The sequence below is a fragment of the Myodes glareolus genome, chromosome 14 (assembly GCF_982192425.1).
Source record: "Myodes glareolus chromosome 14, mMyoGla1.1, whole genome shotgun sequence".
NCBI lineage: Eukaryota > Metazoa > Chordata > Mammalia > Rodentia > Cricetidae > Myodes > Myodes glareolus.
Window position 1 is genome coordinate 13,778,323 of NC_142039.1, and position 18,451 is coordinate 13,796,773.

At 43.3% G+C, this 18,451-nt stretch overlaps 1 protein-coding gene across 1 annotated transcript in view; it reads left to right on the forward strand.

The window, feature by feature from the left end:
• Positions 1 to 18,451, forward strand: part of Rsu1 (Ras suppressor protein 1) — a 179,622-nt gene that overhangs the window by 43,424 nt on the left and 117,747 nt on the right. The window contains exons 4-7 of the mRNA XM_048460984.3: positions 1,100 to 1,220; positions 6,413 to 6,531; positions 8,353 to 8,435; positions 8,708 to 8,822. Coding sequence (XP_048316941.1) covers positions 1,100 to 1,220; positions 6,413 to 6,531; positions 8,353 to 8,435; positions 8,708 to 8,822 — 438 coding nt within the window. The remainder of the gene's footprint in view (positions 1 to 1,099; positions 1,221 to 6,412; positions 6,532 to 8,352; positions 8,436 to 8,707; positions 8,823 to 18,451) is intronic.

An 18,451-nucleotide genomic window follows, 5' to 3' on the forward strand; every position in this document is an offset into this window, starting at 1 on the left:
ATCTTCGGTTGATTGATTCCTGGATGTGGTTTAATAAGAAGTAAACCCAGCCTACGTATGAGCTAGTTGCTTTCCTTGGAGCGCCATGACACTTCCATTTGAAAGCAAAAGGTGCTGCTGGTGTGTGTGCACTCTGGGTTCCTCAAAGTAGCAGATACTAACAGCAGGTAATCCTTTCGGGGCTTTTCATTCGTCTTCAGTCGTGGACTATAGGTCAGGAGGCCCCAGGCAGGACCCAAGTGGTTCTCTTCACCCGTGACCTGCACACTACTGTCCACAGCACGCTACTGAGTTGGCTCTCTGCATTTCTACATAAGAGTGTATTGATTACCAGGCAGTGGTGGCACAAGCCTTTAATCCCAGCACTTGGGAGGCAGAAGCAGGTGGATCTCTGTGAGTTTGAGGCCAGCTGCTGGTCTACAGAGTGAATTCCAGGACAACCAGGGCTGTTGCATAGAGAAACCCTGTCTCAAACCCCACCCACCCCCAAAAAGAATGTATTGATCAGTTGTTAATATGACGTGTGTGTGTGTGTGTGTGTGTGTGTGTGTGTGTGTGTGTTGATCAAAGTACATTACGCCAAAGGACAAAATTAGGAAGGAGGAACATTGAACATTGTACTATTTCAGGTTGAGGTTACACTGTGATTGAGTTCAGTGTTAACAAGGACAGCTTCTCAGATACAGTATTATTTAAGAAGCTTGAATGTAGCCTCATTCACTACAGTTAGCTGTCTAGTGCTGGAGGTTCAAGGCAACCACAAGGAAGAGAATAATTGCAAGTGTTAGACTTATGGCAAGGACGTGTGTGCGGTGTACCGCTCCCCGGGAGGCTGCTGCCCGTGTGGGGGTTCCTCCTTTCATTCCTGCTCTCACCCTCTGCACACCCGAGGTTTTATCTGGTCACATAAAAGAAACACTTCAGTCTCTTCCACGTGGTCATGAATATTATACCCACGAAAATAAGTAAACTTACGAAATGTAAATGAGACCTGTGTGTGGGCAACCCTGGAGTCTGACCTCGCTTGCGTTTGCAGGGGAAATGCATGGCTAGCATCCTTTACACCTTGAATTCACATGTGGCGTCTCCATTCCCATAGCTGTGCCCCCAAACGTAGCAGAACTGAAGAACTTGGAGGTGCTTAACTTCTTCAACAACCAGATCGAGGAACTGCCCACCCAGATCAGCAGCCTTCAGAAGCTGAAGCACCTGAACCTGGGGTGAGTACTGGACAAGCTTCAGAAGGGACGCCGGTAGAGAGGTAAAGAGAATCCGGGCATGGGCAAGCGAGGGACAGCATTTATATGGTTATCCTGTGGGAGAAGTGAGTTTCTCGTCGCGTTTTATGTTTCAGGCTTAAGAAAAGGCTGTTGTTTTAATATTTCCTTTCGGTGTCCTCCATCAGTGCATATCTAGATGAGAGCTAATTGTTGGCACACAATTTTGCATGATATTTTGTTTTCAATAACATTTGATTTTTGCTGTGCTGGCCAAGGAAGGACTGACTTGCATAACATTAACTGTTCAGATAAGCTGGGCTCCAGTTGAACTGATCTCTGTGTATTACATAGAAGTAGCTTAACAGACACATTCTGTTCGTGCAGTGGCCCCTCGCATTGCACTGTGACTTCTTGTTGTCTTCCTGTGTTGTGTGAATAGGGAGCAATCCCACGTTTTCACACCAAGGTGAAGAAAGGAGAGTGATTGGGCTGAGGTTGCAGAACCAAGCATCAGTGAACGGCAGTAGTACCTTGTCTCTGTTGAGTGCTGGCCCGTTAGTTCTTGTGCCAGCACTTGACCCTGTTCAATTTGTGAGGTGGAGAGGGCGGGCTTTTCAGCACTTTCCTGACACAGAGAGGCAACCAAGCTCTTTGCAAGGGGTTAAGCCATTTGCTCCTGATTACCCCTGGCTTCGGTGGCCAAGTGAGGTGGAGACCTCCGTTGATTTGGGTCCATCAGACCCCATGGATGGCAAGTGGAGCTCTGGCTTTTGAATTTCATCTCCACTGCCCTAGCTGAGTGCTAGTCCATTCATGTTCCCATCTCTGCACAAGCCAATTTATTCATAAAATTGTAGCCACTGGATGTTGCAGTCATGTTAGCGAGCTACATGGCAAGAGAAGTATACTGTGTATTTATCAGTCTCATAGGGAGCTTAGGAAATGGCTGCCAGTTCATTCTTCACATGAAGGGTTTGGTTAGATAACTCTTGTTTTGAAGCTCAGTTTGGATAAGAGACCAGCTTTACAAGATCTGTGAGCATCTGCTTGCTAATGCGTGAGAGGAAGCGTAGTGAAAGAGAACAGCCTCCCTTCAAATGACAGCTTTCCCTTGCTCGCGCGCGCTCACACTGGATCCCCATCCGTGAAACAGAAAAGAAAGGTTTACGCATTTAGTTCTCGAGTTTGAAGATTAATGATAATAAGTCCCGGCACTGGGGAGATTGCTCAGTGGGTAAGAGTGCTTGGTTTGGAACCTGGATGGCCTGGGTTCAAATCCTCAACACACATGTAAAAACCAGGATTAGCCTTGGGTACTTGTAGCTCAACACTGAGGGTGTGGAGAGAGGCACAGGTAGATCCTGGGAACCTGCTGGCTGGATAGCCTCGCCAAAATGGCAGGCATTAGATTCAGTGGGAGAACTTGTCTAAAAGAATAAGATGTAGAGTGATTAAAGAAGACACCACTCTGTGTCTTTCTCTGGCCTGCGCAGGGGCACATACAGGTAAGTAAATGTACATGAATCACAAACATACAAAAAAACCATTAGTCATATGGTAAATTAGTATGCAAAATGCTAAAAAATGTATTTCTTTACTGTTAAGATGTGCATTTGTAAATTATAAAATACATATAAAATGTATGTATATGTAGTATATATATCTATTAGCATATTATAAGGATGTTAATGCACAGTGCATATTTAAATAGCATGTAATTAGGAACATGACCTAATATATGTTAATCAGAGCACAGCAGTAGTGATGTCATCAATGTTTCACTAATTTGTTCATTTATTTCTTGACTATGAAAGTGCTTATTCTATGTCAGCCTTACTGATGGGGAGCAAGGATAAATATCTTGGTGTGGACCTTAAGATAGGGGCACGGCACACTGTCAGTGAACACAGTAGGGTCGTAGTTGTGCTGGGGCTGATGGAACTGCAATGGAATCAGAGACATGAGAGTTAGTGTTAGGCTATGGATGGGGTTCTCAAGAGGCTTCACACAGGATGAACGCTGGAACCCCAACAATACTTGCAAGTAAGTTTCTGACTTAGACAACTAAGCAGGTTGAGATAGCGACAAGTTTCAAAGCTTAGAGCCCTGGAACTTCTTGGGTGTTTATTGACAGTTCACTGGTGTAACTGGATGTAAAATGTGAGGCAGGTGGTGGTGATGTGAGATGCAAGACTAGCCAGACGCTTGGGAATTGCTTGCCGACCACCTAATAGATGGTTGTTGAATTTCATTTGGCTACCAGGTGCCATTTTAGGCAGTAGCAGTGCAGCCATCATGGAGCTCATAGCACAGTGGGGACACCAGTAGTAAACAAATAGATGTCAGTGACGGCAGGGAGTCACAGTTGCTGCCCTGATTTATATGATGGAGCTCTGATTGCAGACTGTGTCTGCCTGACGATCAAAGTATTTGTCTTGCAGAGCAGTGGGTATGAAGTGCGAGTTTTGTCTGAAAACTCAGCATGTAGAGGGGTAATGGGAGTTGGGGTAGAGGCCAAGAGGCCAGTGGGGAACAGCGGGGAGGCCACCTCTGTGGCTGAGATTATCTGGATCAGTGACAATGGAGAAGGGGCTCGGGGGGGGAGGGGTAAACTATGAAAACTATGTAGAAAACTATGTAGAAAGAGAAATTGCCAAGACAGTTACTGATGGGAGGGATACAATCTAGATTTCTGTGTCGAGCTTGGAATTTGAGATGGAGACACATTTGGGAAGAACATAGTCTCAGGCTTGGTTCAGTTGAGTTTGAACAGAAGGATCAACTTGATGAACATGCACCTTTGTTATTTTCTTGTCCCTTTGGAATTATTTGTACTTTTGGCTCTAAGTTTATTGATTATGTAAAACTTCCAGTGTTTAATTCCACAGCTCCATAGAAGTTGGCATCGCAACAAAATTTTTAGTTCACTGGGAAAGAAATTAAGATGGGTTTCAACAAAGGAGTTTCTGTCCTTGAATGTCACAGAGACTTATACATGCACATTAAGGCCAGGGGAAGGCAGGATGGAGAGGACTGCTTGGCATAAGTAGGTAGAACGCAAGTGTGCACTCGGGAGACCATAAGCACAAGGTTAGGTCACACGCATCCATAGTCCTGAAGATGCACTAACCCAACAGATTTTGTGTTATGTGATATTTGCTGTTTGTTATGATGATTGCAAGACATGAAAGAACTTTAGGCCAGCTCACAAGAGCAATTTTGATCTGTTTAACTCTTAAAAGCACAGTGCATTGTGTATTTTACAAGAAATTGGAAAGCCCTGGATGTTCGGAGATTGCAGTTTAATAGGTTTTGGGCAAACTTCACTGTAGAGGACCACAGTCAACTATTCTGGACTGTCAGCCTCGTTTGTTGCTAGAACTCACCTTGTAAGCACTTGGCAGTTAGTGAACCAGATGAAAGTCCTGACATAGATGTGTTTCACGGACTGACATCATAGGGACCCTGACACACCCTCTGTTCTGAGGTGAGTAGTCCAGCCTGGGACCCCCTCTACTTGACACTTATAAATCCACTTTTCTCTTGGGTTCCCTTTTGCTCCCTCATTTCTCATGAGGTCTGGGTTGGCAGAGGGGGCAACACTGTCTCTTATTAGAATGGTCAATGATTGGATTGATTTCCAGTGTCACAGCCTCTCCTCCCGATCAGCTTACACTGAAGTGTTTTTAAACTGACTTTTAAGTATTCTCAAAGAGAGCTGCAATAAGAAAAATAAAGGTCTTGAAGAATAAAATATAATATCAAAATTTTCTCTTAAATTTTATATATACATATACACATATGTATATATGTATGTATATGTGTGTGTAATTTGCTTCTCTGTTGTAATAAAATGCTAGCCAAGAGCAATGTGGGGGCTGAAGGGTTTATTTGTCCTACAAGTTACCGTCTAGCATTGGGGGATGCCAAGGCAGGAACTCAAGGCAGGAACTACAGCAGGAACTAGAGAGAACACCTGCTTACTAGCTTGTCTCCTCTGATTTCTTCAGCTGCCTTGCTTCTACAGCTCAGGCCCAGCTGCGTGAAGGATGGCACCACCTGTAGCGTCTGGGCATTCTTATACCAATGAGCAATGAGGAAAGCACCCCACAGACATGCCTGTAGGTCAGTCTGGCAGAAGCAGTTCTTCAGGGAGGAGTCTCTTTGTTCAGGTGTGTCTAGTTGACAGCTAACCTTAGCCACCACACGTATACACACGCAATACACACAGAAGTGTGTGTATATGTATCATAAGGTTTACTATCTTTACCTTTCTGTAGTGTGGTAATCAAGAGTGCTGCTTCCACACGGCTACTACACGTGAAATCTCTTGTCTTACAAACCTGAAACAACCAGTTTCCCTCCCTCTGCCCTAAGTCCCAGCAACCAGCATTCTAACTGGAGATAATTCTCTGAACATGGGTTCATAGGTAGAGAACAGGAATGTGATGTCCCTTCCATTACAATGAATGGATGAAATAAAGCAGATACTCAGAATACATGTTTTGAATTCTTGTTTGCTCATGCTTAAGGAAGTTTCTCTTCAGACAGACAGGTATTTGTGTGTTCGTATGTAGAGTGGTATTCGAGTTTTCCTATTGGCGGAAGTGATAACTAAAAATTTTCATCTTGTGAACATGGGTTGCCTGAGTAAAATGCTTAGATTGAGGTTAGTATGCATTATCTTATCGGAGAGGGAAAATATGAGTCAGCAGGATAAAGTGATTTTCACCAGAGGCAGGCGGCCGGGGTTGGGATGGTAAGAAGATGCTGAAAGACCAAGAATTTCAGTTGTTCAGGCATAAGTTCAAGGTTATTATATACCACAGTAGAGTCAACGGTGTCTGCTGTATCTGAAAGTCCCTCAGAGAGTAGATTTGTATGTATCTGCATTCCTGGTATAGTCTCAGCGTAATCAAAATGCTCATGAAATAAGGAGTATGTGAAATAGCTTAATGTGATGGTTGCTTCATTGTTCCCAATAGCATGTTGCATGACCGTTTGTGTGACTATTTCCTCTGATCAATTAAATTACATGAATAAGGTGAAAAAACAATTATATTTGTGAATGCTGACTCATGGCAGGCTTTGGGGCTTTCATCCTGGTGAGCTGGGTTTGCACTGTTTCTAGTGTTCTTGGTGAATTTCTTCTTTGTGGGAGGTGACATGTTCCTTCTGTCCCCAAACCACAGCATGAACAGGCTGAACACACTGCCTCGAGGATTTGGCTCTCTCCCAGCTCTGGAGGTCTTGGACTTGACTTACAACAACCTGAATGAACATTCTCTCCCTGGAAACTTCTTCTACCTCAGTGAGAAACTTTTCATTCTGTAAATCTCTTTAACATAGTACTTTGGTTCTAAAAGTGCAGACTTCTTTGCCAAAACTCGTAAGAGAAATCACTAGACATATATATATATATATATATATATATATATATATATATATATATGTATTTTCATCACAGTCCTTTTGCATATTCCTTCATCGTTTAGCAGTATTTGTATTTGATGTATAGGTGTCTGACACCATTAGACAGAAGCGGACTCAATAATGTCATGTTAACTTTCCAAGAGAGATTTTGTTCCTCAGTGAGACCAAGTCTCACATTTAGCTAGGAATCTTGATTTTCTTTTTAAAGAGTGTGAAAGAAAAGAGAGAAAAGGTTTTTCCTGGTTACTATTAATTCTCTGTAATACACTACTCAAAGACACTCCAGGAAATCATTTATAAAAAATATCCATTCATAAACTGCTAACAGAATTGTTTAAATATCTAGCTCAGATTCTTACTTAAGTCTTTGAAGAGCACTCCTTGCCATAGACTGACATTGTCTAGTATATAACCATATATATATATAGTATATAACCGTCACAGATGGTTGCATGTTTATCTTTTCTTGCTATAGATACATATAAAAATCAGGATGACTGACATCCCAGCAACTCATGAACTACTCAGGGAAGAGTTGTATGTTAAGTCAGTTTATCTGCACCTCTGAACAGGGACTTCTGTGTCATGGGAACATTCTGCTGGCCATGTTCTGTGTGTTTATTTCTATTACTGAGTTACTGTTGAGAAAGGGCCTCACTATATAGCCTTGCCTGTCCTAGCCCTCGCTATGGGGACCAGGCAGGCCTCACACTGTGGTGAGTCCCCTTTCTTTAACCTCTTGTCATGATGCCCACACTAGAAAATCTGTCACTTCTGAAACAACCTATAAAATTCCACTTTTTACTTCCCTTTCAAGCCGTCTACCAGACATTCTGAAGCACATAAAACCAATTCTAAATTGTTTTCTTGGGCCACAGAGAAAATAATTTTTGTTATTTGTGATAACATACATTTCTGTCTGTTTTCCCATGTTGGAATGGAATTAGATAGCTGCTAAGCAAATTTTTAAAGTACCTCTAATTAAATTTGCTTTATCGTTGTTGGTAGCTGTTTAAGATTTTAGCATTCGGAGGCTGGGATCATGCCATCATTTTATAATCTGTGCAAGCATTTGCTTTAAGCTTTAATCTCTTGAATCCATGTCCTCATTTTAGCACCTTTGTCTTCATTCAGTTTTATCATTAAAGTGACAAAAGTGACAGTAATTAGCCTGATTGTGGAAACAAAAAGTCATGACGATGGTGTCCGCTACAGGAAACCTTCATGTACTTATTCTTAACTTTGATCTATTTGTGTAAGAAAGTCCCAATCTGACGTAGATCCCGTTTGATGAAAGAGCCCCTTTGCTCTGGATTCTGACGTGGGTGGCCATGTGGGACCACATGGTCCTTCTTTCTCTTGAACTGCAAATGGTATAATAAATGTGAATCTGAAGGACTAGAGAAACATGGCTATCTTTTCTGAAAACATTGCAACGGTACCAACCTCTTTGTGTGCAGCCCGGAGTTGTTAATTGTGTCAGTCCTCCTGGATACAGATGTTTTCCTGGATACACCAGTACCACAATCAACCAGTAAATCTAGGTTTGACCTGCTCGCTATTAGCGTGAGCCCTAGGTATGTCACAGGCTTTTCACCTCGCCAGGGTTATTAATCAAAGCTGACTCCCTTGCATTGATCAGACCCCAGATGGTGGGATTCCTTGCCACCCTGTTTATATATTGCTGTTTAATTTGCAGCCACCCTGCGTGCACTCTATCTAAGTGACAACGATTTTGAAATCCTGCCTCCAGATATTGGGAAGCTCACAAAGTTGCAGATAGTAAGTAATTTATCTAAATTCTTAGAAAATCAATTCACTTCTGCAGCCCTTGTAGGAGTAGAATCAAGTCAATTTGAGCAGGAGTAAGGTTTGTTTTGCAGGAATGAACCACTGCTCCTGCTTCTGTTTCTTGTTTAGCCTCAGACACTTTTAAATGAATTGGAAAGATTGAGCCTTGAAGGAAGAGAGGGCATTGGGGGAGGGCGTGAGTTTCTGTTGAGCACCTCTTTATGAAAAATTGTTTTGACAGCTCCCTGTTTTCGTATATTTAGCTCAGCCTCAGGGATAATGACCTGATCTCACTGCCTAAGGAAATCGGCGAGCTCACCCAGCTGAAGGAGCTCCACATTCAGGGGAACCGCCTGACTGTTCTGCCTCCAGAGCTAGGTAAGGATGCTTGTCTGAGTCTTCGTTCATAATCACCCCAACTTTGTGACTGTGGCTGACGTCTCTCCTCCCCTAGACGCTCACTCTCGACTCACTCAGGCACCCCATTCTGATCAAAGCAGGGCCATTTGTCATTGTTCAGAGCCCAGGTATTATGAATTGTCTTTCTGTGATACAGCTGTAGGGGGCAGCATCTCAGAAATCGCTGAGGGATGGCCTAGGACCAGGTGGTGTAGTGGGAGGAGCTTGGGGTCAGCAGTAAGAGCTTCCTTTAGAATGCCTTGTGTGATAGCTGAGTAAGCTTTCTGGGTTCCGGTTAGTAATGGCTTGCCAAAACAATATTCTTATCATCTCTTGCTACCCTTTCCAACTAAAAGTTTTCACCAACTATATAAAGCGTATTTATTCTAGCTACCTGAAAAACGCCTTTTCCAGTGGTGGCCTGACGTTTGCCCTGATGCCATCTCCAGTGAGAATTATTAAATATTTTTCACTGGGAACTCTTTGGTCCTGTTACAGGAGGCTAAATTTCAGTTCTCTGTGTGGTCCCAGGTGGGTGTCTCTCCTTCCTCTTTTGTAACCTCTGAACCCACAGTTTGACTGCTGAGTTGACACTCCCCTTCGGCAGCAAGCTCATGAATGGCACAAACTTGGGGAATAGAGGCAGGAGAGGGGACTCATGAGCCATCCTGGGTCACACGGTGAGACCCTTTGTAAAACAGAAACAATAAAATCTTGACGTTCACTGGTCTCTCATTTCTTCTCATTTTTTCTCTCCTTTGGCCCACCTAACTTTCTTGAACTGATACTGTTTTTCATATATTTGTTTCTCTACACCAAAATAATACATTAAAAAAAAAAAACAACCACTTTATTTGACTCATGCTTGTTGGAGAAAACCATTCTACAGTAGGACTGGTGGTTTTCAAAGACCATTGCAAATGAGACTATAAAATGCCATGAGAGTAAGAGCATTTTCACATCTGTTTCCCGCTTTGCCTTCCATGCTCACCCCATGTCAGATGAATGGTATCGAGTTAAAACAAAACCTGCTGAATGAGTTAGTGAAGTGGCGATCTTGGATACTAAAGTATTAGGAAGGTTGCGGGCACAATGTGGGCTCTGTCTAGAGCTGCGCTCCCAGCACGAAGGCCACCAGCCACAAGTCAGATGTTTCATAGCTATGTGTGGTTGTCACACAGGAGACCACAGTTCTGAAGCAATGTACTATATAAAAGATAAGCAGGGTCCTGGAGAGCTGGGCCAGCAGTTAAGAGCATTGCCGCTCAGAGGACTCACGTTTGGTTCTCAGCACCCCTGTCAGGTAGCTCACAACTATCAGTAGCTCCAGTTACTGGAAACCCAACTTTTCTGCAAGAACCTATATGCCTACGGCATATCCTCACCCAGACACAGGCGTACACACACATACTACATACATGTGGCATACTGTCACACAGGCACAGGCATATACACAATACATACATGTGGCTTACCCTCACACAGACAGAGGCATACACATGCATACTACATACATGTGACATACTGTCACACAGGCATACACACATATTACATACATGTGGCTTACCCTCACACAGATAGAGGCATACACATTAAAAAAAAACCAAAAGCTATAAAGACAAGCTATAAAGACAAGCAGTCACTTGATTTCATGGGATGAACCCCTCTTCACTTCACCCCCACTTTCCCATCTCCTTCACCCCTTTGGAGTTAGGAGGACCAAGTTTTCAGGGTTCAGGAGTAGCTCCGCACCTTTTCTTCACTGAATTACAAGGAGTCAAGTTTTGCTTTGGAAGGAATGAGGCAAAACATAGTAGTCAAAAAGTATTCTTTTGGTCATATAAACTTGTAAACCTAGCAGTCGAGATGCGAAATAGGAGACTTACATGTTCAAGGCCAGCCTGGGCCTCATGGGTCCTGTCTGGGAATAGAAAAGTTCAAAGGCGATGGTATTTAGTGAGAATTTTCTAAGGGGAAACAACTTACCCAGGGAACAACACTGCCTTGGGACGGTAATTGTTAACTGTGAATTTTAGCATTAGCAATACTTGGGGACATTTTACAGAACATAAATAACTCACCTCCTCCTACACTATTGAATCAAAACTCCAAGTGTGAGACAGATTCTTGTGTAACAGGATGAAGCTCGCTCAGTGCTTCTGACGCGTGTCTTCGCTTAGTGTGACTAGTAAAATTGGAAGACGTAAATATGCATTTGGTTGCCATATTGCTTGCTTTTTCAGTTCTGCAAGCAATATGGTAATCTAAAGTATTAGGCTAGGCAATTCTTTTTTTTTCTTTTTCTTTTTTCTTTCTTTTTTTTGGGAAGGAGGGTGGGGTTCCAAAACAGGGTTTCTCTGTAGCATTGGAGCCTGCCCTAGAACTAGCTCATAGACCAGGCTGACCTTGAACTCACAGAGATCTGTCTGCCCCTGCTTCCTAAGTGCTAAGATTACAGGCATGCACCACCACTATTTGGCTTGGCAATTCTTTTATTGGATAATTTATTAGAAAAATGCCTCCTTGAACCAGGATGGGTCTATCTATGTATTTTTAAGCCTTATTCCCTTTTTAGTTTACATAAATATTCTATGCCATCATATTTCTCTGGCATTTCCTTTAAGGTATCCGATAACAACAAGTGTATATTTTTTGCTTAGGAGTAGAATTGTAACGAGTCTTTGGGTGGCTTCACTTCTGCTAGCCATACCTAGAAAACACTGTCCACATCTGTCTGGTAGTCTTTTTCTACTTTAAAGTGAATACTTCCATTTGAAATAGGTAATAAATTCTTCAGGAACCCTAGTTACTAATTTAAAATAAAGATGAAGATTTTTTTGAGCAGTGGTTATTTTAAAAACCAAGGGCAACGTGCTAGCTGGTAGTATCATCATAGCTAGTAAGGCCTTGGATGCCAGAACACAGTGATAGGTAGTACTTCCATGCAGTCTCTTCTGGGGTTGTGAGAATGGGGAATAGACCTTTAGAGATGGAGAAGCTGAGGCTTAGGGAGGCTTTGTGACACATGCTTAAGGCCACAGCTATGGGTCACAGTGGCTGTCCTTGAACCTGTCAGTCTTCCTCCAGACCCACCTTCCTCACCACTGTGATGGGCTCTTACCCACCCATATGGCAGGAAGAAGATTCCTAGACATGCACTTTCGAGTTTGAACCAAAAGACAACAGCCCTTCAAGATGGTGCAGGAGGAAGCTTGAAACAGTAAGGCCAATTGCATGGCAGGCTTTGCTGGGCCTATAGTGAGGCTGGAATACTATGCAGAGTGTGCCCGGAATGGGCTTTGCGAAATGAATTACTATTTTGCTGTTTCATTGCAAGCCGGTCGCCTTGTCTGTGTGATTCTTGCCTCTCGGTAAGCAAGCGCCGCAGTAGATTTGGCCTTCATTTGTGCACGTGATACCCAGTGACCATCTGAAGCCCCTTCTCTCATGCAGCTCATCCTTCCTGTCTCTGTGGTACCCACTGGCTGCAGCTTTGCCTCTGAGTATGTTTTAAAGTGTGTGTGGTGATTTCCTTTTGGCTTATTTCGTTTTTACATAAGCAAGGTAAGTGCTCCTGAGATTTTTGTGAAAATATTTCTAGTAAACCCAGAGTTTGTAATTTGAAACCTCTTTGGTGAGAGAATTTCAGCCAAGCAGAGAAATCCAGCTGCGTTCAGACTTGTCTAATCCAAGGACACAAAGGAACACAGCACAGTGAAAGTCGGGGGCTTGCTTGGAATTCTGTGGCTTTTCTTTTCCTTGCGTAGACTTATTTCCTTTCTTAGACTGTTTTTCTGGTTTCTCGCCTTCATGTCAGGGTATCTATAATGTAGGGGTAGTAATGAGTAATGTCACCCCAGACTCATGATTTTAACACTCACTGCCCAGTTCTGGCACCACTTCAAACTGTACAGCCCTTCAGGGGTAGGGCCTGGCTGGCAGAATTAGGCTACCAAGGGAAGGGGTGTCTTTGAAGAACTTACCCACTTTTCCTACCCAGCTCTCTCTGCTTCTTAGTCTATTCCCATGTGACTGCCACTGCCCTCATAGAGAACTGAATTCCTTTTGAAACCAGAGGCCAAGATAAACCTCTCTCCCTTAAGTTGTTTCTGTGAGGTGATTTCTCAGCACAATGCAGAAGTAATATCTCTAGAGTATTAGATATAAATTGGAAATTGAGTCACCTGCACCTGTATTCATTCAGGCATTTATTAATTTTGTTTTAATTCCAAAGGACCGACCTTCCCAAGAAGTAGAATTTGCTTGTCCAACAAGTATTTATTAAGCTCCTCTTTAGCATATCTGCTAGGGGTGCTAAGAGGAGACAGCCGCCCATATGGAGGGAAGGAAGGGAAGGAGACATACAGACAATGGACAAAGACCGGGAGAGCTAGGTAAGCAAGGAGAGATGCTAAATCACGTAGTATTGAAAATCCGGCCTGAGCGAGTGCTGGGTAGAGGGGAGAGGTGGTCTGAGAAGGCCTCGCCTAGCCTATAACGCATTTAATTGAGACCTAAAGGAGGGAAGACGCCTTCCGGGCAGGGGGAGCAGCCAGAGCCGAGGTCTGATGTGGCTCCTGTGGGAGAAATAAGAAAACCTGTGTGAATGTAGCAAAGGTACTGGGTGGGGAGGGAGGGGCGGCGGCATGGATTTTCAGGCTGCATTAGTTAGTTCTTAACTGCTGTGATAAATACCATGACTAAAAGTGACTTGAGGGAGAAAGGGCTTACACTTCTGGAGGGATAGAGTCCCCCGTGACAGGGAAGGCATGGCACAGAGGTGGGATTAGGAAGATGACAGATCACATTTTTCAAATCTACGCACAGGAAGCAGAGAGAGAACTGGAAGCAGGGCAAGGCTATAACTTCCAGAGCTTTCCCACAGTGTCGTATCACAACCGGCAGGCCTCACCTCCTAAAGGTTTCTAACCTCCCCACCACAGAGGGTCAGTGGGAAAGCGATGTAGTTTCCACAGATACCGCTAGCCCAGCAGGTCTCAACCTGAGGGCCGTGACCCCTTTGGGGGTCACATATCAGATGCCCTACATATCAGATGTTTACATTATGATTCATAACAGTAGCAGAGTTACAGTTATGAAGTAGCAATGAAATAATTTATGATTGGGAGTCACTACAGCATGAGGAGCTGTGCAGAATTTGTAAATTTCTTGCCTTGTGTGGTCAGAAAACATGCAAATATGTAGGCCTTTGCCAACGTGAGCTGCAATCTCTGAAGGGAGAGCCAGCCTGAATTACCAGATGAGTCCAGTGGTGTCAGGGGAAAGATGGTGACCCCAAGAGGTTGGAGTCATGTCGGATGAAGTTAGAGTCATGGTGGATGAGGTTGTGAGCTGAGAAGCGCAGGCAACAAGGGCACAAATTACCCCTAAAACATCCAGAAAGAATGCAACCCTGTTGACACCTTGGCTTCAGCTTTGTTCCATGGAGTTTCAGACTTGTGAACTCCGAACTGTATGAGAACTAATATCTGATGCTCCAGGATGCTGCTTCAGGCAGTTGGTACAGCTGTGCTAGGAGACTGATACAAGAGGGAACGCGAAGATCAATGAAGGCGTGACAAGATCTGGCTAAGGATGGGAATTGTGTGTCTTGACACATGTCTCCTTTCTCAGTGTTCCTTGGTTTTGTTGACTTGCTTTTTATAGATCCGTGTCTGACTTCTAGACGATCCCGGAACCTTCCCTTTGCATGTATCACATAGGCATTGCCATTGGAGGGAAAACTCACATTGCTGAAGTAGCTGTACATTAGGGAAGGTACTGTGGGGTATGTGTGGCAGTTCCAGGGATGTCCAGGGTGAGCTGGCTTAATGTCCTACGGTATGTGCTGGGGAGTAGTAGTGTGTTTCATTATAAGAAAGAACTCTGAGCAGTGTACATATTCTTTCTAACTCACTTGAAAAAGATGAAGATTAATATAAATCCCTTCCAGGGAATAGGTGTCAGTGTTTGAATCTACCCTCTCATTTGTTCAGAATGGACAGGATTAAGAACACTGCTTCATCTGTTCTAATGTTTATGTATTATGTCTCTTTTTCTTTCTTGTGGACATTGGCAGACAGAGGAGTAACACTTTTTCTTGAGACAGGCAGGGAGAGCATTGATTGATTTTAATCAGTTAAGTTGCTGATTACAAGTGTCTTCTGTTATTGTCACTTGCCAATGACTTTTTAGAAAATATAATGGTTATTTGAAACTACATCACTAGACTTGGATTCAAGTCTCAACACCCCAATTCTTTGCTTTAGGACTTAAGATACATTGTTTTATCTTCTATAATTGAGGTAAAGGGGAAGGTAACATAGTACCCACCTCATAGTTTGGTTTTGATGACTTCAAGGTTAATCCACGTGAATTAGTACCAATTGAGGCCAGAGAGCAGTCCCACATGGTAAATACCTGTACAGCATAAGGGCCTGCGTTCAGATCCTTGTCATGAGCATATAAACAGAACATAGAGGCAAGCTCCTATAACCTCACCACGGAGTGAGGACAGACAAAGGTGGGTGGGTCACTGGTGTTTTCTAACTAGCCATTATAGCCAGTCAGTGAGCTCTGAATTCAGGGAGAGACACTATCCCAACAAAGCAAGCCCAGATGTGTAGACTTCACGTAAGAGCACCTGTAAGGCTGCGTATACACAGGAACACTCATATGCACAGCACACACCCACACACAGAGAGAAACCAGCTTTTCGTCCAATAAACCCAACCTCTTTGGAAATGGTTTCAGTAGAGGTTAACCTGTTTGGTGACTATCTTGTTTGTCAATTTAGTTAAATCTGGAATTAACTAAAACCTAAATGGCTGGGTACATCTGTGAGGGATTTTTTTTTTCTTAATTAAATATTGGAAGTGGGAAGACCCATCTATAATTTAGATTTTCTGAGGTGGGAAGGTTCACCTTCAATCTGGGCCCCATCTTCTGGTACTGTAAACATAGGGCTTGAAAGAAGGACAAGCTCTCTCTTGGCCTGCTCGCTCTTACTCTTGCTGCCAAGCCCATTCTTTTACTGGTCATTGATTCTACTTCTTCAGGGTTCCAGATATAATGAAGACCAGCAGAGTCATCTAGCCTCATAGACTAAACAACTCCTGGATTCGTGGACTGTCCATTGGTAGACAGCTATGGTTGGGTTAGCTGGGCCATGGCCTAATAAATCCTTTCTATATATATATATATATATAGGGATTCTTTCTACCAGGCCTGCTTCTCTAGAAAATCCAACTGATACAGATTTTGGTACCAGAAGTGGTTCTAGAGCAGCAGAAGGGTAAGGAGGAATTTTTTAGGGTCTGGACTAGGCTTTCTGACTCGCTGCCAACTGTGGGCACTGAAGCCTCTCTGTGAAGCTTGGAGAGTATGGAAAGCCCCTGGTGTGGACTCTTTTATAAGCTTATGGAGGTAAAGGCATCTGAGATTGAATCAAGGAATGAGACACTGTGGGCGACAGTAGACAGACTTGGGTGAGCTTGACTCAGCCTCGGCTCCTGTCTCCATGTAGGTGAACCTGAGGAGGAAAGCCCTGTGAATCTCAGACCCCATCTGACTAACAGTTGGCTTCTTCGATCTATGTTGTTACCTTTTGTTCACCAGAATCAGTATCCAAGCTGCCTTCATTGTTTAATTGTTCCTGGTCAAATGGAAATGAAGATACTTCTAACATGCACTATTTATAAATATTTTTAAATTAAATTTCTATTTTATTTTATGTTTAATTTAACTTTTTGGGGAACAAGGTCTCAAGGTAACCTAGTCTAACGTTACTCACAGTCAGCTTCAAAAGTGCTGATTAAAAAGTAATTTTAGTATCATGAAAATAATTATTTTGGCCAGGTGGTGGTAGCACACACCTTTAGTCCCAGCACTCAGGAGGCAGAAGCAGGTAGATCTGAGTTCGAGGCCAGTGTGGTCTACAGAGCAAGTTCCAGGACAGGCTCCAAAGCTACACACCTGTCTCAAAAAAACAAAAAATAAGTAAATTAGTAATAATAATCTATTATTTACTAAAAACAGATGGGTTCAGATATTTAGTTTATGGAATGCTAATGGACAGAGATTGGTTTGGGTGGTAGTTAAAACTACATAATAGACACCTTCATTTCAAACGCCCCTGTAGAAAAGCCAAGAATATCCCTTGAGCTTTAATGAACTCCCATTGTTTCTTATGTCCTGCCTGATACATTTATGTGACAGTTGCCACTGCATACTTGAGTTGGCAGGTCTTGCCAAAACTCTCTGACTTGGGTTCCAGCCTTCCACACAGAGGGCAGTGCTGGCACCCAGCAAGCATTTCCCCCTGGGGGCTCCATGCAGTGACTCTTTCCTTACACTCCTTAGTATTATTTTGTTTATTTCTTTTCTCTATACCCTTCAGAAGAGGCAAAGACTGATTCTGGCCTTTGCCCCCATAGGAAGCCTGCAAAAGCAAGCAAACAAAAACAATAGAGAACACATTACTCAGGGCACAGATATTCTTTCAAAGCCTGGAATTTGGAGCAGCATAGTATTACAGTTTAAATCTAAAATATCCCACAGGCTATGTGTTGACTGCTTATTCTCTAGATGGAAAGCTATGGAACCTTTGAGGGGTTGCTGTAAGTGTTCACGAGGACTGGTTCTTGGAGTCCCTGACTGTGGCAACCCTCTGCTACTACCATGATCGCTATCCTACCTTCCCAATCATGGAAGACAGAACTTCCAGAACCATGAGTTTTTGCTGTGAAGTGTTTGTCGCAGTCACCCAAAAGTAGCTGATGCGCGTCGCTGAGTGTGTGGAAGGTTTCTAAGATGAGCCAGGGAGAAGGCAGAAGAAAGGAGACAAGAAATGAGAGCCAAGAGGTTCCTGTGTACCTGTGAATAGTGACCTTTTATTTCCTCATTTAAAAAATTACTTGTTCTTCTGTATTACCTTGAAGAATCCACAAAGACTATAAGAGAAGACTAATATTTATTGAGTCTATAAATGTATCTACTCATCATTTTTATACATATCATTTCATTTGAACTTCCAACAACGTGGTGAGATTGGGGTGTTTCTCCCTATTTAGTGGGTGAGTAACTGAAAGCTCTGTGAGGTAGAACGACATGCCAAGGACCCATGGGAGGTATGATTATTTAAACCAGAAATGCCCACTCCCCACAGACTCATTATTTGAACTCTCGGTCCCTGCCAGTGGCATTGTTTAGGGAGTTTGTGACCATGCGCCCTAGCTGGTGAAATTGGGTCACTAAGAACAGGCATTGAAGGTTGCACCCAGTTCTGATTCCAGCCTGTTTTCTGCTTGCTGATTAGACACAATGTGAGAAGCAGCAGCCATGGGCTCCTGGTGCTAAAGACCTTGCTGTTCCTGCAGCTCTGCCCTCACTTCCATATAGACTGCGTCATTCAAAACTCTGAGCCCAAGTAAGCTGCTTCTCCCTTCATTTCCTTCCGTCAAGCACTGTGTCATAGCCATGAGAAAATTAGACCAGGAGTCACAGTAGGACCTGGAGTGCGGAAGTCAGGCCACTGTGTGTGGTATGTTCATGAGGTTAAGAAAAGGAGGACCATGGGCTGTTGCCTTCTTTGCTTTATACCTTTTTAG